We start from the raw sequence: 17,789 nt of genomic DNA on the forward strand, positions 1-17,789 counted from the left end.
TTAGGCTTTGATGTCTATCTCTGGGACTTTTAGAACTTAGCTCTATCATCTTTTGAGATACCATGACAACCTGTCAACAAAGCTGTCTAACTTATCCTGAGTTACCGTGGCTACCTGTCAACATCAGTTCTTCAGCAAAGAACAGCCTCGTACTGTTACGTGCTACTATGAAGAAAATGTTTAATTGCACACACTAACAGTTGTCAAAAACTAATAATAATTTAACAGACATTAAACAATGAGCTCAAATAATTGAGGGAGAAGTCAAGTATTATTTTACAGGTTTCTGAGCGGCCACTATCAGCACAGTGACGTAGTCAGAAGTAAATCCTCAATTAAACAGGATGCCAGTTGAACTGGGACACCGTTAAAAGCCGTCCTGGTGCTAAGCACTCTGATTGAATAATTATACCGGCGCTACTAAATATATACCTCCAAAATGAGCAGTGGGGTTTCCTCTGTGTCGAATCTCACCAAAAGTCAAGATCATAAAATTAAAACTTACGCCACCAGACCAGCCGTAATCAAGGAAATAATTCAAGTGCTTAGCGGCTCGCCGTGACCAACAAAGGAAGGGAAATTCATTAAATACAGCTAATGACAATACAATGATTTTAGCAGCAGATTTTCTTTACAGTAGCAACATACCTGACAGGTAACTTTAATTATTAACTGGCAGGACTCCACCAGTCCTGGTTACAATCAGACAATGCAGCTAACCTGAAGCTAGCCACTAGCCAGCCACCAAACACCTAAGTGAACATATTAGATTGCTAACTTACCTTGTGAAAGACCTTTATCAATGTAGAAAAAACTATTGTAATGAATTCTGAGTATCCAACAGTAAACTGTTCAGTGACAAACTAACGGGACGACTCCCACGGTACACAACAGTTTACGAGCTCTGCTGTGCTATTTATTGCTTTACCCCTGTAATTGGGAACAAATTGTGCCTTTCATCTGAATAAACCAATGAAATGCAATCTACAACAACATTACACACCTAAAAAAAGAACTCATAAGGACACATGAAAGCCATCTGAAAATGCTTTGACATTTTCCTGAGAGAACTCATAGGGAGATCAAAGTATATCACCTCTGAAGAAGACTGGCAGTTGACAGTCGAAACATGTCAGGACATAACATTTCCTGAAAAGCCTTGTCTGAATAAACAAAACCTAACATGTGATTTTTCATTGTTACTTAGAACAGTGGTTCTCAAACTTTTCAGCCAATGACCCCCAAAAATAAAGGTTCCAGAGACCGGGGACCCCCACCGTACCTGAAGGTGGTTGATCACAGACATGAACATTGAAGAACAGTCATGTGGAGACAGGGCCATCTATGAGGGGGAATAAAGGGGAGAGCATTTTGGGGAGCATCGATAAAGTCAGCAAAATGATGGTCCATTGTTCTATGAATCTGTGATAACCACATTTATTTATCTTAATAATATCCACTGTTATCCAGGTAGTTTATTATTATTTGCACCATCGTATGTAGTCATCTTAAAGATGTAAATCATTGTTTTAATCAGAAATAAAATGGGTTAAAAGTGACCAAAAACTATGGAAAAGATGCTGAAAAGGGATTTTAAAATCCACAAAAAATGGTTAATATTTGCAAATTAGGGGCAATGTAATTTAAAAATTGGGAACAATTAGTTTGAACTGGCAAATAATGGGCATGAAAAATTGTGAATGAGGTTAAATTGGCCAAAATAAGCATGAAATATGGTGAAAAGATGATAAACGTGACAATAATTGGTCAACATAAGTAATTGGTGACAAGGGTTTATAAGTGCCGAAAATGTCTTGAAAGTTTTAATAATGTGGAGAAAAGACATTGAAATTTGATGGAGAAGTGGCAGGAAAGGGAGTAATGTAGCAAAATGGCATTAAAAGGAGCAAAAATATGGCAAAAAAGGGATAAATATAGGAATTTTACATGGAAGCTGATATATTCTGAAACGTTCTCTTTCTTTCTTTCATTTTTCTGATTTGGGACTGATATCAATATTGGATCAAAACACCCTTTAGTCAGGGTTATGATGGCCAAAGAAATAACTGCTCTTGTCTCTTACACATAAGTAATATTTTGGGGATATTTGGGGGAACACTTTAGTTAAAGTTTTACACGTAAGGTTGACATTACGCTGTTATTTTTATGACATGACACATGACATGAAGGATGTTATTAAGTGTCGTTCGTTACCCTAACCTGCACGTGTCAAGCGCATGGGCCGGGGCCAAATTCGACCCTTTATAGCATTTAATTTGGCCCGCAGAGACAGTAAAAATGAGAGAGAAAACACGAATCATTGTGTAAATGAATCTTAACAATATTTGCAGAAACTCACAGTTTTCCCGGTGCTTATATCGCATGATTGCAGTTATTTTTTAAAGTGAAACAGTTGAAAAACTCAAAATTCTTACAGTTTTCCTCACATTTTTACAGAGTATTGCCCTTAATTAAATTGGTCACAAAATCTAGGGTATTTAAAGTGAAGATCCTTTAGGGACTGATATCTCCTTAGATATGGTTTGTTTCTTGCATATTTTATAATTTATCTACTGTATATGTAGAAGTGCAAACTAGGGCTCAATATTGTTAAAATTACTCGTTTTCCAGCATAAAATCTGTGGCCCATTTAAGATTAAACTGTTGTGTATGTGGCCCCTAAACTGAAATGAGTTTGACACCCCTGCTTTAAATGGGGTCACGACCCCAAAAAAATAGGAAGCACTGACTTTATGTTACATATAATGTAGCCCTACAGTGAATCTTGTCTCTGAATTTTACCTATCCTGTTGAGGAATAATATATAATAAATAATAATAATAATCTATCACCATGAGTTGTCTTACATTGGCTCATGTGTAATTTGTGGCAATGCATGGAGGCTCCTGACCACTGGTCCATTTATATTTCAGTTTCCATTTTTTATTTTATTTCATGTACCCCCCTATGGGGGTATCCGTACCCCACTTTGGGAACTTAGTCTCTAGTACAATCATACAGCTTGTTTTTGGGCTTCACTCTCAAAGTTACAGATGTTGTACACATGTTTATGAGGAACTAAATGTGTTGCTTTATTCTTTTTTCATTTCAGATGTGATTGATCCACTGAAGCAGAGGATGAATGCTGTAACCATCACTGCTGTGTTACACATGGACCAAAGTTTCCTCTCAGCCTGTTGTTAATATAAATAAAACACTTTCTCATCTGCTTTGCTTCAGTTCATTTGGGGCCAACATTGTTGAATTGATTGATCGCCAACATTTGACACTACACAGATATACAGTATGTATGAATAACGTGCTTCAAGTTGAGAAAATAAGACACAAGAGTATTAAGGAAATGAGTGTTTTTCTTCTTTTTTAATGTAATACCTTTATGTAGGTCAAACAGTCAAACATTGTTTGGGTTGTACATGTGAGTGACATATATAACATTCTGTCAACTGGACCTTCCATGCTCTGGTGGGTGTATTGATGTTTGTACAGACTGGTAAAGAGGGCTGATCTGTGGTGGACACAGAGCTGGACTCTCTGGTGGCAGAATGACAGACCCTGGAGAAGACTCCATCCATCCTGGAGAAGACACAACCCCCACTGCACTGGACCATGATCACACAGAACAGCTGTTTAGTCTCTGAGCTGCTCCACAAACACTCAGGAAGTATTTTTATCCCCCTGGACATAAAACTAATACTAATCAATGTCTGACAGAGGGACATGATCACATTCAATATTCACTGTACAGTCTTATCTTACTGTATGTAACATTACTGGTGGTGTTACTTTGAGGGTCAGTAACTATCAAGGCTATTGTCTGCATCTGTAGGGACGAGGAAACGCTGACAAACTCTAATAGAACCATTTTCAAGTCCATGTTCATCCATTGTAATGTAATGTGTGAGTGAGTGTTGGTGGTGGTCAGAGGGACCAATGGTTCACTATGGCAGCCTCACTTCAGTCAGTCTGTCCCAGGGCAGCTGTGGCTACAATAGTAGCTTACCACCACTATGCGTGGCATGAAAGAATGATGCACATCAATGTAAAGCGCTTTGAGTGTCTATGAAAAGTACTAAATAAAATCTAATGCATTAATATTATTATTATTATCCACCGGTATCCATGAAGTTGCACATAGTGTTGTTGCTAATGAATTCAACCAGGACTCCAAGCTATGCTTTATGATGACTGTGTCCTCTAGAACTAAAGGATCCTCTTTACCTGTCCGTCACTAATGAGAAAGTTGTGCCGACTGCAAATCCTTAATATCTTTATATTTTAACTCGAAAAGTAAAAATTAAAAGAATGAATATCCAGCACTGTAGATGACGCCATTGTGATGAACTCTGACCCGGAACCAGTTTCTGTGTTAAAATAATTACGAGATAATCCCACAGGAAAATAAAAATTAATTCGGAAAACGGATTCTAAAAAAGATATTAGTTCGGATATTACTGACTACAATGCTCCATCATACATATGCATTGCTGTCTTAAAAATATTGCACTTCTTGTAGTGTTGAGATTTGTCAGCATGTGCAGACAAAGTTAAAAAATAAATAAAAAGAATAAAAAAGAATGCACTACTTCTGACCATGTGTAGTTTTTTTTTCTACATATACACAATTTAATTTAGGTGATACAAACTATAACTGTTAAAATTGCAAAATACTTTGTCAAAGATGACCAGTATCTAAGCTATAAAAACTTGTTAAAAAAGAAAAGACATAGATCAGCCATTATTAAATTGTATTTAATGATAACAATGTTCCCATTGATAGTAAAAAGACCTTTTAAATGGAATTGTAAACATCAAAGATTGAGGAAAGCTCTTCTTAATATTAATACTGGGCCACAAATATCAGGTCAATGCTGTATTAGAAACACTTTTACTTGGAACCGTCTTCCCCCGTTTGGGTCACCATGGAGTCTCATGTGGACAATAAGATTTCTTGACCTGCAACTTAAGGTTCATCATTTCCTCTTGACTTGTCTTTACCTAGTAATAATAGTAGCCTGTCAATCTCTCAGAATTTGGTTTCAGTTTAGGAAAAGTTTTGGTCTCAAGTCTTTCTCACTTCAAAGTCTGGTTCCTTTAAATTACTTATTTGTTTCTTCAATGACTGATAAGACAATTGGACAATTTGCAAGTTTTTCTCAATTATCCACCAAATTTGGCATTGCGTCTACTCAATTTTGTCATTTTTTACAGGTTCGACACTATTTGCAGAGTATGACAACGCAATTCCCTCAAAAACGTCCAGATAATCCTGTCCTACCATTAGTTGAGACACTGTCAAAGTGGATAGAAAGGACACAAGGTTTAATCTTCAGTATTTCAACACTAAAACTCACATAAACAAGAAAATCTTGGGGGGGGAGTACGTTTTCTTTGCCCTACTTTTAATTGTTTTTATTTAAGCTTTCTTTAATTCGTAAAAAAAAAAAAAATCTTAATATAATGTACATAATATACAAATATTTTACGTGTCTAAAACACAGTGGTAGGAAGTAATAAAAACAGAGATATAAAATTAAAAGGTTCACAAAATAAAACTAAGTAAAAAATTTTTAAAGGACCAGCAGCTGATGACTTTTGACCTTCCTGCTTCCTGTAGCAGCTCAGAGCTGTGTTTACAACATGGGGGACACCGCGGGTGCTCCGTAGACACTGTCAGTGCCCAATCCTCTCGCAGGCCTGATCATTCCGGTGCCTTTCAACGCTTGCATTAGTCTGTTGTTTGTATCGAGAAAACCAGCTGGCTGGAACAGCAAACGAGCAAACTCTGTGCTCAGTGCGCACTTGTCTGGATATAAAGCGGTGGATTAAGAGGTGTTGAGCCAATCTACTCACCCCCCCAACCCCAAAACCGGGAGCACGTAGACATTCAGCGAAGGCAGAGTTACATTGTTAGAGACTTTTAATGCCATGATCTACAATGTTGGACTTTTAAATGCTTTTAATCCTTTTATTCTTTCCAACCTGTTATCTAACAGTGATTTACAACTGACACCAAGTGTGTCCCTCCATGTTAAAGTGTATCTTCCATATTAAAGCACATGTATGTTGTGTTATGTATCACGTAGAACATAATAAACAGTAACACTGCTGAATTTCATCAACGTTATTCTCTCCTTCTTTAAGTTACAGTGGGTGCTGAACATTTCAAGGTGCATTTTGGATTTATTTTGGCAGGTCCAGGGACGGGGCTTCAGGGGGGGCTGGGAGGGCGGCACGGATAGGAGGTAGAACTTAAGGGAGCCGGGCCCCCCCCCCGGGCCCCCCTGAAAAAAAAAACAATCTCAAAATTTAAAAAAAAAAATGTAAAAATGTAAAAAATATTTTTTTAATTATATTTTGGAAATTAAAACATTTTTTACAAGAATCAGAAATGTAGTGAAATGAGTGTAGACTGTTGGAATAATGTGACTGTTCATTATTTTCAGTGTCTCTGCTGTGTAGGAGGTCATGTCTATGACAGATACCATGGCACACTTCTTGAACACTTTGGTCAGAAACAGTTTCCTCCTTTTTCCCTTTCAAACAGAGACAAAGAGCTGAGTACAGGAATTTATGACTGTGTGTTCTTCCCCCACTCCTCCTTGAAGCACATGACAGAATCCTTTCCTTTGAGTTCTACTGTTTCCTGATAAAAGTTTGAAATGTATTTTTCTACACTGTCAATAACTGTTTTATTCACAGGAAATCAAGGACAACCTTAGAATAAGATCATATAATTGTTTTTACAGTTAAAGTATCCCTAAAGAATCTCTCATTAACTTTGCATAAAGTAAATCATGTTTGGTGCCAGAATAACCAGGAAATTATGATCTCTGCTTTTGTCTCATTTTGGAAGTTATAATCTAACTGGTTTCTGAGTTATATTCATATTTCTTGTCTGAAAATGTTTCTTATTCATTCATCTCTTATCACACATACAGGATAGCCACAACCCACAAAACATCCAAATCAATCTAATTGGCTCCTGAAAACACGTCGACCAATAGAAACGCTTAGACCGCGACAAAACCGAAAAAATCAAATCATTGGATTTTGGTGCTGGCCACTAAGATGCCCACTGCAGTGTTATGTACGTCTTCTTTAATCTTTTATTTTCTTTGTAACAAAGTGTTTTTTTTCATTAGACCTTTTTAACAAGCTGGAGATAAACCTCCTGTTCCAACTGAAGATGCTGAACACTGAACCAAAAACCAAGAACCTATAGCCTGAAGGAGGTAAACCAACACAAGAACCTGTGGAAACCTGCTGACTGAACGAGCTGTGAAACCCAATGAACAAGGAACAGAACCGTCCAGCCAAACACAGGCCAGAACCAGGTCCAGGAAAGGACCCTTTCAGACACATTCCAGTGGTCCAGAGCCACGCTTTGCTGCTTCAGACTCCTCTCGCCAGTCCGCTCTGCCACAAGAGAAGGACCACCGACCACGGACCCATCAGAACCGAGGTACTCTGGATCTCAAATTCTAATCGGGCCTAAAATAATTTCAGCCACAATATTCTATACTGATCTTATCATAGCTCTCACACACACACACACACACACACACACACACACACACACACACACACACACACACACACACACACACACACACACACACACACACACACACACACACACACACACACACACACACACACACACAAACACACACACACACACACAAATATGAAAATTACTCAAAATACACAAAACTAAATATTTATACAAAAAATACACAAAAGACAACAGAAATGCAAAAAACTACACTAAAAAAAGATACAAAATGACTTCAGAATCACATTACAAATGCAACAAAAAACAATAAATATACAAAAAATGCACAAATGACGTAAAACAAAAAACTAAACAACATTTATACAGGAAGTACACAAAAAGACAACAGAAATGTACACAAATTTACAAAAGGCTCCAAAAAGACACAAAATGACTCCAAAAAACATATATTACAGAAAAATACACCAAACAACAAAAATCTGAAAATGACTCAATGTACACACAACTAAATAGTTATACAAAAAAATACACTAAACTTACATCAGAAATGCACAAAACTACACCAAAACCAAACAAAAAAACGAAACAAAAATACACAAAATGACTCCAGAATCACCCTACAATGGCAACAACAAACAATAATTATACAAAAAATCCACAAAAAGACAACAGAAAAATCCAAAAATACACATACATTACATATAAATACGCCAAACAAATTTTTTTTAAGAATGAGTAAAAAAAAAACACATTCATCATGCGCATGTTTCATTGAATTAAAACAGGGTAAGTATATATACAAATATATTATCTATTATTGTATTAGTGGCATTAATTGTATCATTATTATTTATAACCATAAGAGGAAGCTGAGATCATGCTGCCAAGTCAGAGTTTAGAATTAGTTTTAGGTGCTGACATGGTAATGGACAATGACCATCAACACTATTGACTTATGAAAAATGAACACAGTTTCTTTTCATTTTGATCCAGGACATTCAGCAGCTCTGCAGAACTTTTAGCACACTACAACACAATATCAGGGACTTCCCCGAAAAACTTCAAAATATTTTGGAAAAAGGGTCAAAACTATGAAAACATTAACAAAGCAGGTAAGTCATGAAGTGTGTTTATTTACGAATATATACACAGACACAAATACACAGAGCGACAGTTGTCCCAGGTTGGATAGGACAGGAGAGCAAGAGGAATGGAGAAAAGAGAGGAAGAAATTACTCCTGCACGGAGGGAAAGAAGCAGCCTAAAAACGTTTTCCGAATTCTGGAAAAAAACTTCCAAACGTTCCTAAACCTCTTGGGGGCTGGGATGGGGACGTCTTCCATCACAGGAGTCAGCAGGAACTTGTCCAATGGCTCTTCATGCACCTCAACTGATTCACAGCTATTTGCAAGCTGGCCAGGAGACAGCTGATCCTCTTGTTCCTTGTCAATGTCCTCATTTTTACACTTCATAGACATGGAATCTTGTGCCTTGGTTAGACTAGAGGAAAAATTATAAAACAAAGATTAGTACAAAAGTTAATATAACAACAGGTTGATCTCCATGTGTGTGATTGCTTCCTTAGTGCAGTTACTCACTAGTCACTGCTGTCTGGATCCTGGCCCAGGTGGGACATGGTAATAAATGGATGCTGAAGAGCCTCAGTGGGAGAGATTCGCTCCTCCCCATCCGGATGCAGAACTTGCTTGAGGAAGTCTATGAACACTCTCCTGTCCTTAAACTCCTCAGCATCCTCTTCTTCATAGATCTGGATTTTTTAAAAAAAGAAGTTAGGTCCGTGCTCAAGTTCAAACCTCTCTCGGTCATAACATATGATAAGTTGGAACAAAAAAATAAACCGTGAGTAATTTTAGCTTATAAACACATGTATAAAGTATGTTACATTTTAAAGAAGAGACCACTGCTAAGTATTTGAACTCAAATATCGTAGAGAACACTTACATAGAGCAGATCATCCCATGACTTGAAATGACAGCGCCATGCGTCCCATTCCTGAGCTCCCTTCGCGTTAATAGCGGAATATTCTTCCGGTGTCTGAGGAAACACAATGTCAATGATAAGGGTTTAGGATAAGTTTAAGGCAACAGTCAAGGTTCAACAACAATGAAAACTATGTTTTACCAGGAGCCTCCATCCTGAGCCAAACTCATCGTCCTTCTGACTGAAGAATCTCTTGGTATGCACACCACTATTGAGCTGGTAGTCCGCTGGCATACCAAGAAGCTCCACCATGGATTGCATCTGCAGAAAGAACACACGATTACACACGATAGGGGCATTTCTCCAAGACTTTATATACATGTGTAAAAAACAGCCACAACCCTGAGAAAGAGCACGTGGGTCACTAAATGGATGGAGGGATGGTGTATAAAAAATGATGACTTACCATGAGATATTCACAGTGGACAGGAAAGAGGCCATAATCCAGGTACAGGAAGGCCAGCATACAGCCCAGCCCCCACATGTCAATGACCTCTGTGAATGGTAGGCCAAGACACACCTCTGGGGCCCTGTGAAGCAAAATGAATGAGATACGCTTTAGAAATCTGTTTTTTAGCACTAAGTACCAACAATATAATGACTAAGCGTGTAATAATTCATCTATTAGATCGATTAATCACTTTTCTGTAAATTCCTACAATCAAACTACATTGAACTGGGCTCGGCAAGTTGGCCTTCCGGATGACATTAATCAATATAAAATTAGTTCTAAAAGGTAATTTATCGATTGTATCGATACAAGGAAACGTAGTGTTGGTTGGACCTTGCTCAAAATAAATGTGAATACATTTGCCATTAAATGTTGTTTACTCTTTTGTTTATGACCATAAATAATTTATAGATGATTCCCCTACAAGAAACATCAGGAATTTATGAAACCTTACTTGTACTGTACAATATTCAGGGATTTATTTCAGTCACACAGAAGTCATTCAGATTGACACCCTCATACCTGGCTCCGATGGGCTGAAGCTTCATCCCGCACCTGGCAGCAGAGGATGGAAGAGCCAGTCCAAAGTCAATGAGCTTGACTTTGTATGAATTCTCCTCATTGTTTGCCAGCATTACATTGTCAACCTTGATGTCAGCATGGATGACACCACGATATTGGAGTCCCTGTAATGCTACCAACATCTGCAGGGACACGATGAGAAAAAGACAGGATTATGATCAGAGGTGAAAGTAAGGGATTACAAGTACTCACGTTACTATAATTGAGTTGCTTTTATTTGTACTTGTACTTTTTTGAGTATATTTCTAAATCAGTAATTTCACTTGTACTTATGTTTTAAAAGAAGTACAGAAATTTCTACTGTCATTTTTAACATTCCTACACCCAACCTTTAATGTGTAAATTCTTATTTTTCATTCGTTAAACCACAAAAAAATGAAATAACCAGACAACAATCAAATGCATCGCATCATAGCCGACCAACCAGTATGAATGTAATGCACCGCGCCAATACAGCATTGAATGTCGTATATTTCAGTCTGAGAATTTTTTATTTTGAATTTAATTAATTGATGTTATTTTATTTAAAAAAAATAAAAATAAATAGATAAATTTTTACAAACCTTTTGTTTTATAAATACTAGTGCAGTGCCCGTACGAAGCATGTCTTGCTATAGAAAAGTGGGAGGTTAAGTAGCTTTTTCATGGATTATAGCTTTAATTCCTCTTTAATTCAGAATAAAAATAAAATCTTCTTTAACTGACCTTGTAAACACTCATGGGCAGATTCACTAAGATCTGAAATAAAGGGTGGTAAACCAGTTGTGTCCCTAAATCCTTTGGTGATGCAGTTTCCTCACCTGCTGCGAGGAATTCACTAACATAGCTGCAATGTTTAGTGCACGTGTAGAACTGGTGCAGACTGCCCTATTTAAATGAGTGTGTTGCTCGTTTAATGTGGAGACGTGAGGTGCATAGAGGCACACATATAGTTGAGGAATTGAGGATTTTTTTCTTTTTTTCTTCTTTTAAACAACTTTAAAACCTAATGATATTTTTCCCCCTAATTTAATGTTGCAGCTCCGTTAGGTCCTGTAACTTTGCTCTGATCAGTTCATGAAAAATAGGGAGATTTTGACATGATCTGTCATATTGATCTGAGTTAATGCAGCAACACAGTCTGTCAATCAGTGGATCAGCACCATTTGAAGATGATCTACTGAGCATCAAGCAGGTCTGAGGTTCTGAGTAGCGCTGTGTCACCACACTCCTATATGTGAACATTGTGCCATTGCTGTGTAAATTACACATCTGATCAGCTGATTCTGGCTTGATGCTCCTTCCATCAATGCGACACGAGAGTTTAACGGTCAAAACATCAGCGACATCCATGCAGCTCCACGCACAGCATCCTCTCTGCACCACATTGTGTCACAAACACACTAGACTACACACGAACGGCACCGACGCCATTTTAGTCAAACTTTCAAAAGGATCATACCTGCTTTGCAATGGGGCAGATTTGGTGCACATACATGGAAGAACACAGGTCATTAATGACAAACTGGAATAAGTCCTTCTCAAGCAGCTCGAAGACGAGGCAGGTGTAGCCAAAATATTCAAACTTCTCGTAGAATTTGACCACGTTGAAGTGGTCTGGATCCAGCGTGCTGATTCTACTCAACATAGACAGCTGGAGGGGAAAAAAAGGACAATGAAATCATCTTTCTGTCACTATTCCATGAACAGTTCATAGTTAAAGTCCAGTTGGAGGCACCAAAACTATAGGAGAGATCCAAACACTCACCTCATGCTGCACGTTTTGCACAACCTCGTCCTTCAGGATTTTCACTGCCACTATTTCACAGGTGGAATTAACCTGGCACTTGGCCACTTTACCAAAGGAACCTTCTCCAGTAAACTCAATTATAGTGTATTTGGTTGAGCTGCTGCACAGAACCTGCCCTACCATTAGTTGAGACACTGTCAAAGTGGATAGAAAGGACACAAAGTTAGTATTCAGTATTTCAACACTAAAACTCACATAAACAAGAAATTCTTGTCTGGTCTTGTCATTTTTAAATTTGGGTTTGACTCTCAAACTGTTCTAATAATAATATTAGATTTTATACAGCACTCTATCATAGACACTCAAAGTCGCTTTACAGAATTAAGGCATTATTCTTTCACTCCACACTTAGTGGTGGTAAGCTACTATTGGAGCCACAGCAGCCCTGGGGCAGACTGACGGAAGCGAGGCTGCCATAGTGCGCCATCGGCCCCTCCAACCACCACCACCAACACTCACTCACACACTACATTTATATTAGGTAATGTGGGTGAAGTGTTTTGTCCAAGTTCACAATGACAGATGCCACTGGAGCGACTGTCCCCCACTGTGGCACCAGGAATTCTCAGTGGTCTCCCATCCAACTACTAACCAGACCCAGACCTGCTTTGCTTCCGAGATCAAACGAGATCAGGCAATGACATTATTCTAATGATTAATTGTTACATTTTTAAACTAAATATATCGATTTACTAAAGTCTTCTTTCATCTTAGCAGTTCAGAGTTCATCCTCTTATTTTGTCTGGAAAGTCTCTTACCTACAGCAGCCATTTCTCACTCAGGTCTTCAAAATATAAGCTTTCAAAATACACAAAATTTGCTTGTTTAACTTGTTGATACTCAGATGACTAAGAGAAACACTTTGTCCAACTGAACCACTAGCAATGAGATAAGCTACTGGAGTTGGTTCTGTTATGGATTCTATTTTCTTTCATCTTGGAGCCACGGCAACCATACTTGATGATGACATCAAACTGGATTGTACATGCATACATTCACTGTCAACTAATTAAGTAAATATACTTCAGTGCTGTATTGAGTATTATTGGGTATTTGTACTTTATTTGAATATATTTTTTGGGGGGGGGGAGTACGTTTTCTTTGCCCCACTTTTAATTGTTTTTATTTAAGCTTTCTTTAATTCGTAAAAAAAAATAAAAATAAAAAATCTTACTATAATGTACATAATATACAAATATTTTACGTGTCTAAAACACAGTGGTAGGAAGTGATAAAAACAGAGATATAAAATTAAAAGGTTCACAAAATAAAATAATTAGTTTGTGAAAAACTTTCAGTTTTTACATTTGTGGAAATCAAATGAAATAATGTATTTTTAAAACTTACAAAGATAAATCTGAAGGTATTGTGTGTAAGAGGAAATATGATTTTAAAAATGATGAAAAAATGCTGGTCGCTGTAATCATAATTGAGTTGTAATTGTAAATGACTTTCTGAGGATAAATAATAATTGTAATTGAATTGTAATTGGAAAAACTGCTTATGGTTGACTTTCTTTGTGTCTCTATGTTGTTCTGCCTGAACACCAGTTGATAGTTGAACAGTGTGAGTTTAAAAAGCAGAGACGTGATGAAATCCGGTGCTGACGTTCTGGGCGTGCTCAGTGAGATCACCACAAAGAGGAACATCACAGATCTGAGGCTGAGGAAACATTTGAAAGAAATGTGATAGATCTGCACAGCTGTAATGCTCACCAAAATGTCTTTCTCACCAGCAAAAGTAACGTTTCAGGCCTTAGCCCTTCATCAGACTTAGGAAACAGCTCTGACACACCTGCATATATACATGGGATGATTAGGTCACATGATCAGAGGGGGTCACATGATTCAATAAAAAACTGAGACTTGCGAGATATATAGTGTAGATGTTTTACATAATCGATCACATTTATAATTGCAGAGACTGTAAAAAAGGTGTGAATTGGCACATCTAAAAAAGCAGTGAACCAGTGCAACCACAACATAGTGCAAAAATACCAGAATTACAAATATATTATGAATTATATAAATAGAATTATAAATGCATTCATAAATATCAGAATTATAGATATAATAGATTATATAAATAGAATTATGAATACATTTAACAATACCAGAACCACAGATATACTTATAAATCCCAGAAATGCAAATGTATTTACACATATGTACATATACACATAACACACACACACACACACACTTATATATGTATATATATTTACAACAATTTTACAATAAAAGTAGAGAGTAGTGTGTTGTCATGGTTGTAAATGTCCTACCCCAGGGTGTCTCTAAATAATGTGTGTGTGTTTATTTCAACTCAATTACGATTACAGTGGCCAGCAATTTTTCCAATTACAAAAAAAATTACAAAATTTTTTTATCCTCAGAAAGTCAATTACAATTACATTCTCAATGACTAAATTCCAATTACAAAGAATCAAAATGACTGAGCCTGAAATAAATAAGCAAATAAAAGTTAACCTTCCTCTTGTGTTAGATTTCTGTTAACATCTCTAATGATAACTGGTCCTAAATCAGCTGTAAAATACACTAAAAACAAATATCTATCATTTCATTTATTTCATATCTATTAGTTACCTTGTTAGGTTTTATAATCAATGAAAATATAGGTTTTAATATTTTTGGTGTGGGTGTCTGAGACTTTTATGTGTCAGTTTACATTTAGATTTATATATTTTTTAATGGTAAAATGTGGTAAAACTTGATATGAAACATATTTTAATAATTGTTAACGACATATGTGTAGAACTGTACATAGAACTGTAACATGGTTCCCCAGTTTTGTGTTTAATTACAATTGATCATTTTGATAGATTTTTCATGGCAATTACAATTACAGAGTCAATTATCTAAACTCAATTACATTTTAATTACAATTAAAACAGCAACAGATTTTTAAAATTACAATTACAATTATAATGATGCCATAAATATCATAAATGATCAATTATGTAATTACAATTATAATTGACCCCATCCCTGTTTTATTTTATAACTTTATAACGACTGCTCTGTGTTTCTTTGCAGCAGGCAGCAGTGACTACATCTATATCTATCACAGAGCTGGAGATGACGTCATCATGTCCTGTAACAATGTGAATTCATCTGAAACATCATGCTCTAGCATTAAATGGCTGTACTACAGAGACAGATCTACTATTGATATCATTGTTAGTGATGGACAGATTCATGAAGATTCACCTCAAGCTGCTAAACTGAGTCTGGGCCTTAGATGTTCTTTGACCATCACAAACATCTCCTCTGAGGACGCAGGACGTTACATCTGTTACTATGGGAACACAAGTGATCCTGACACATATCTGAACATTTTAACACGTGAGTAACATGACATTATTGCAGCTGTTCCTAATATTTGTAATTGAAAACTTACAGTAATTGTAACTGAAAAATGTAATTGACCCCAACCCTGGTACTGACCACAAATCTCACTGTTCATTTAATTATTTGCATACTTTCACATTTTCCTCAGTCTCAGCAAATCAAAGCACCGATCCAGTGGGAGGAGTCACACTGACGTGCACTCTGTGGAGGTTCACATACATCTATTGTGTAAAAGGCAGCCTGAGATGGCTGGATGAGGAGAGAGATGAACTGAAGCAAGATGATGATGAAGTCTATTATAGTAGACAGAAGAAATGTGTTTCTGATCTGATAATAACACATCAGAGTAACCACAACAGAAGATACACCTGCCACTTTGTTATAAACAATAAAATGAAGATATCTGCCGACTACACACTTGTGTCTACAGGTAGGATGACCAATCAAATCTCACCTTTAACGTGTAAACACTGTCTTTATATGTTCTTCATTGTTTTCAGCTCCAGTTGATTTAACGTCTGATTCGACTCCAAACAAGATCATCTTCATCATCATCATCGTAGCCTCAGTCGGACTGTTGACCATCCTGGTCATAGTTGGTCTGACTGTTTTCATCAAATCCAGGAGGAAAACTGGAGCAGCAGAAGAAGGTGTGTGTGTGTGTGTGTGTGTGTGTATGTGTGTGTGTGTGTGTGTGTGTGTGTGTGTGTGTGTGTGTGTGTGTGTGTGTGTGTGGTGTGTGTAGGGGTGTATGTGTGTGTGTGGTGTGTGTAGGGGTGTATGTGTGTGTGTGTGTGGGGGGGGTTCTTTGTTAATCCCTTATTGGGTATTATTCACGTGTTCAAATCAAAATTTCACTTCATTTGTTTTATTTTGTATATATTATTATTTTTTAATAATAAAGGCCAACCCGAAAAATGCGGGTGAAAATGAACTTTGGCGGGAAACATTGTAGCGTACTAGCCATTTTGGCTGGTGGAGAATGAAACAAATACCACTGCGTCTGTTTGAATCGACAGGCAGCTGGAACGATGCAACAAGTCATTGTTGCCAGATTGGGCTGTTTTCCACCCATACATTTCAGGGTTTTTGTGTGTGTGTTTAAACTTTAAAATGTAATGTAAATCTAGCAACCCTGCTGGACGTGACATACAACAATTGGCTTCGTGCTTATGCTAGCGTGATTGTTGGTTTGTTATTAAAGAAGACAAATGGAATGAAGATGTAAAATAGTTTAAAACAAACAAACAAATGTGGAGATATTTATTGAATGTAGAGTTCTTATGCAAAGATCAAGCAGCTACTGAGCATATGCAGAGTAACAGACTCTGAGGAGGACTCTGAAGATTAGATTTCACACATGATCTTTATCATTTGTTCACCTTTAAAATGTGCATTACACAGTTTGTGGGGAGTGGGATTTGTTAACAGTTGAAGAGCATGCATGTTAATAAAACATTTTTTTCTACTGTACATGTAATTCTTAGTATTGAATTCTTTCTAAATTCAAACAGTGTTCCAGGGATTCAATTTTCATTCGAGTTAAGTTTGTTTATTAAGTTATGAGAATATACTTTATAAAAGGTTCACTTCTATGACACACCCAAAGTTCCATATTGCACCTTTTAGGCTTTGTTACAGCATTGTTTTTAAAATAAATGTATATATTTTTACTATTTTGATGTATTTTTGCAATCAACTGAATTAAAAACTATTTTTAAAACACTTGAAGGCTTAAATCTATTCTGTGGCTCATAATGTAGTTTATTTTTTCTCAAAAAAAATTTGGCTGGTGGAAAATCTGGTTGGTTTATAACTTTAAGAATCTACTAGCCATGCTGGCTGGTGATCTAAAAAGTTAATTTAAAGCACTGATTGTGACCTACTGTATGATAGTTAGTGGGATATAGATTTGTTCCAAGCCATTATTGTGTGAATGATCCTGGTACCAGGATCACTGATCCAGATAACTTACAATATCTGACAAAGAGGAGATTTGGAGCTTGGAGGAGGTTTGGGTGTCTGAGTGAACTCTCCTTTGGTTATTTTTATTGTCTTTAA

At 36.8% G+C, this 17,789-nt stretch overlaps 1 protein-coding gene across 1 annotated transcript; it reads right to left on the reverse strand.

The window, feature by feature from the left end:
• Positions 1-8,848: 8,848 nt before the first annotated feature.
• Positions 8,849-13,250, reverse strand: LOC114481643 (homeodomain-interacting protein kinase 2-like; the record flags this gene model as incomplete). The annotated part of the gene is made up of 9 exons (XM_028476623.1): positions 13,119-13,250; positions 12,319-12,494; positions 12,013-12,204; positions 10,512-10,693; positions 9,945-10,068; positions 9,680-9,799; positions 9,500-9,592; positions 9,136-9,305; positions 8,849-9,037 (listed from the first exon to the last, which is right to left on the reverse strand). Coding segments are annotated over exons 1-9 (1,259 nt in total), but the record flags the coding sequence as incomplete, so codon positions are not given.
• Positions 13,251-17,789: the final 4,539 nt, after the last annotated feature.

Source organism: Gouania willdenowi, chromosome 3, assembly GCF_900634775.1.
Source record: "Gouania willdenowi chromosome 3, fGouWil2.1, whole genome shotgun sequence".
Lineage (NCBI taxonomy): Eukaryota > Metazoa > Chordata > Actinopteri > Blenniiformes > Gobiesocidae > Gouania > Gouania willdenowi.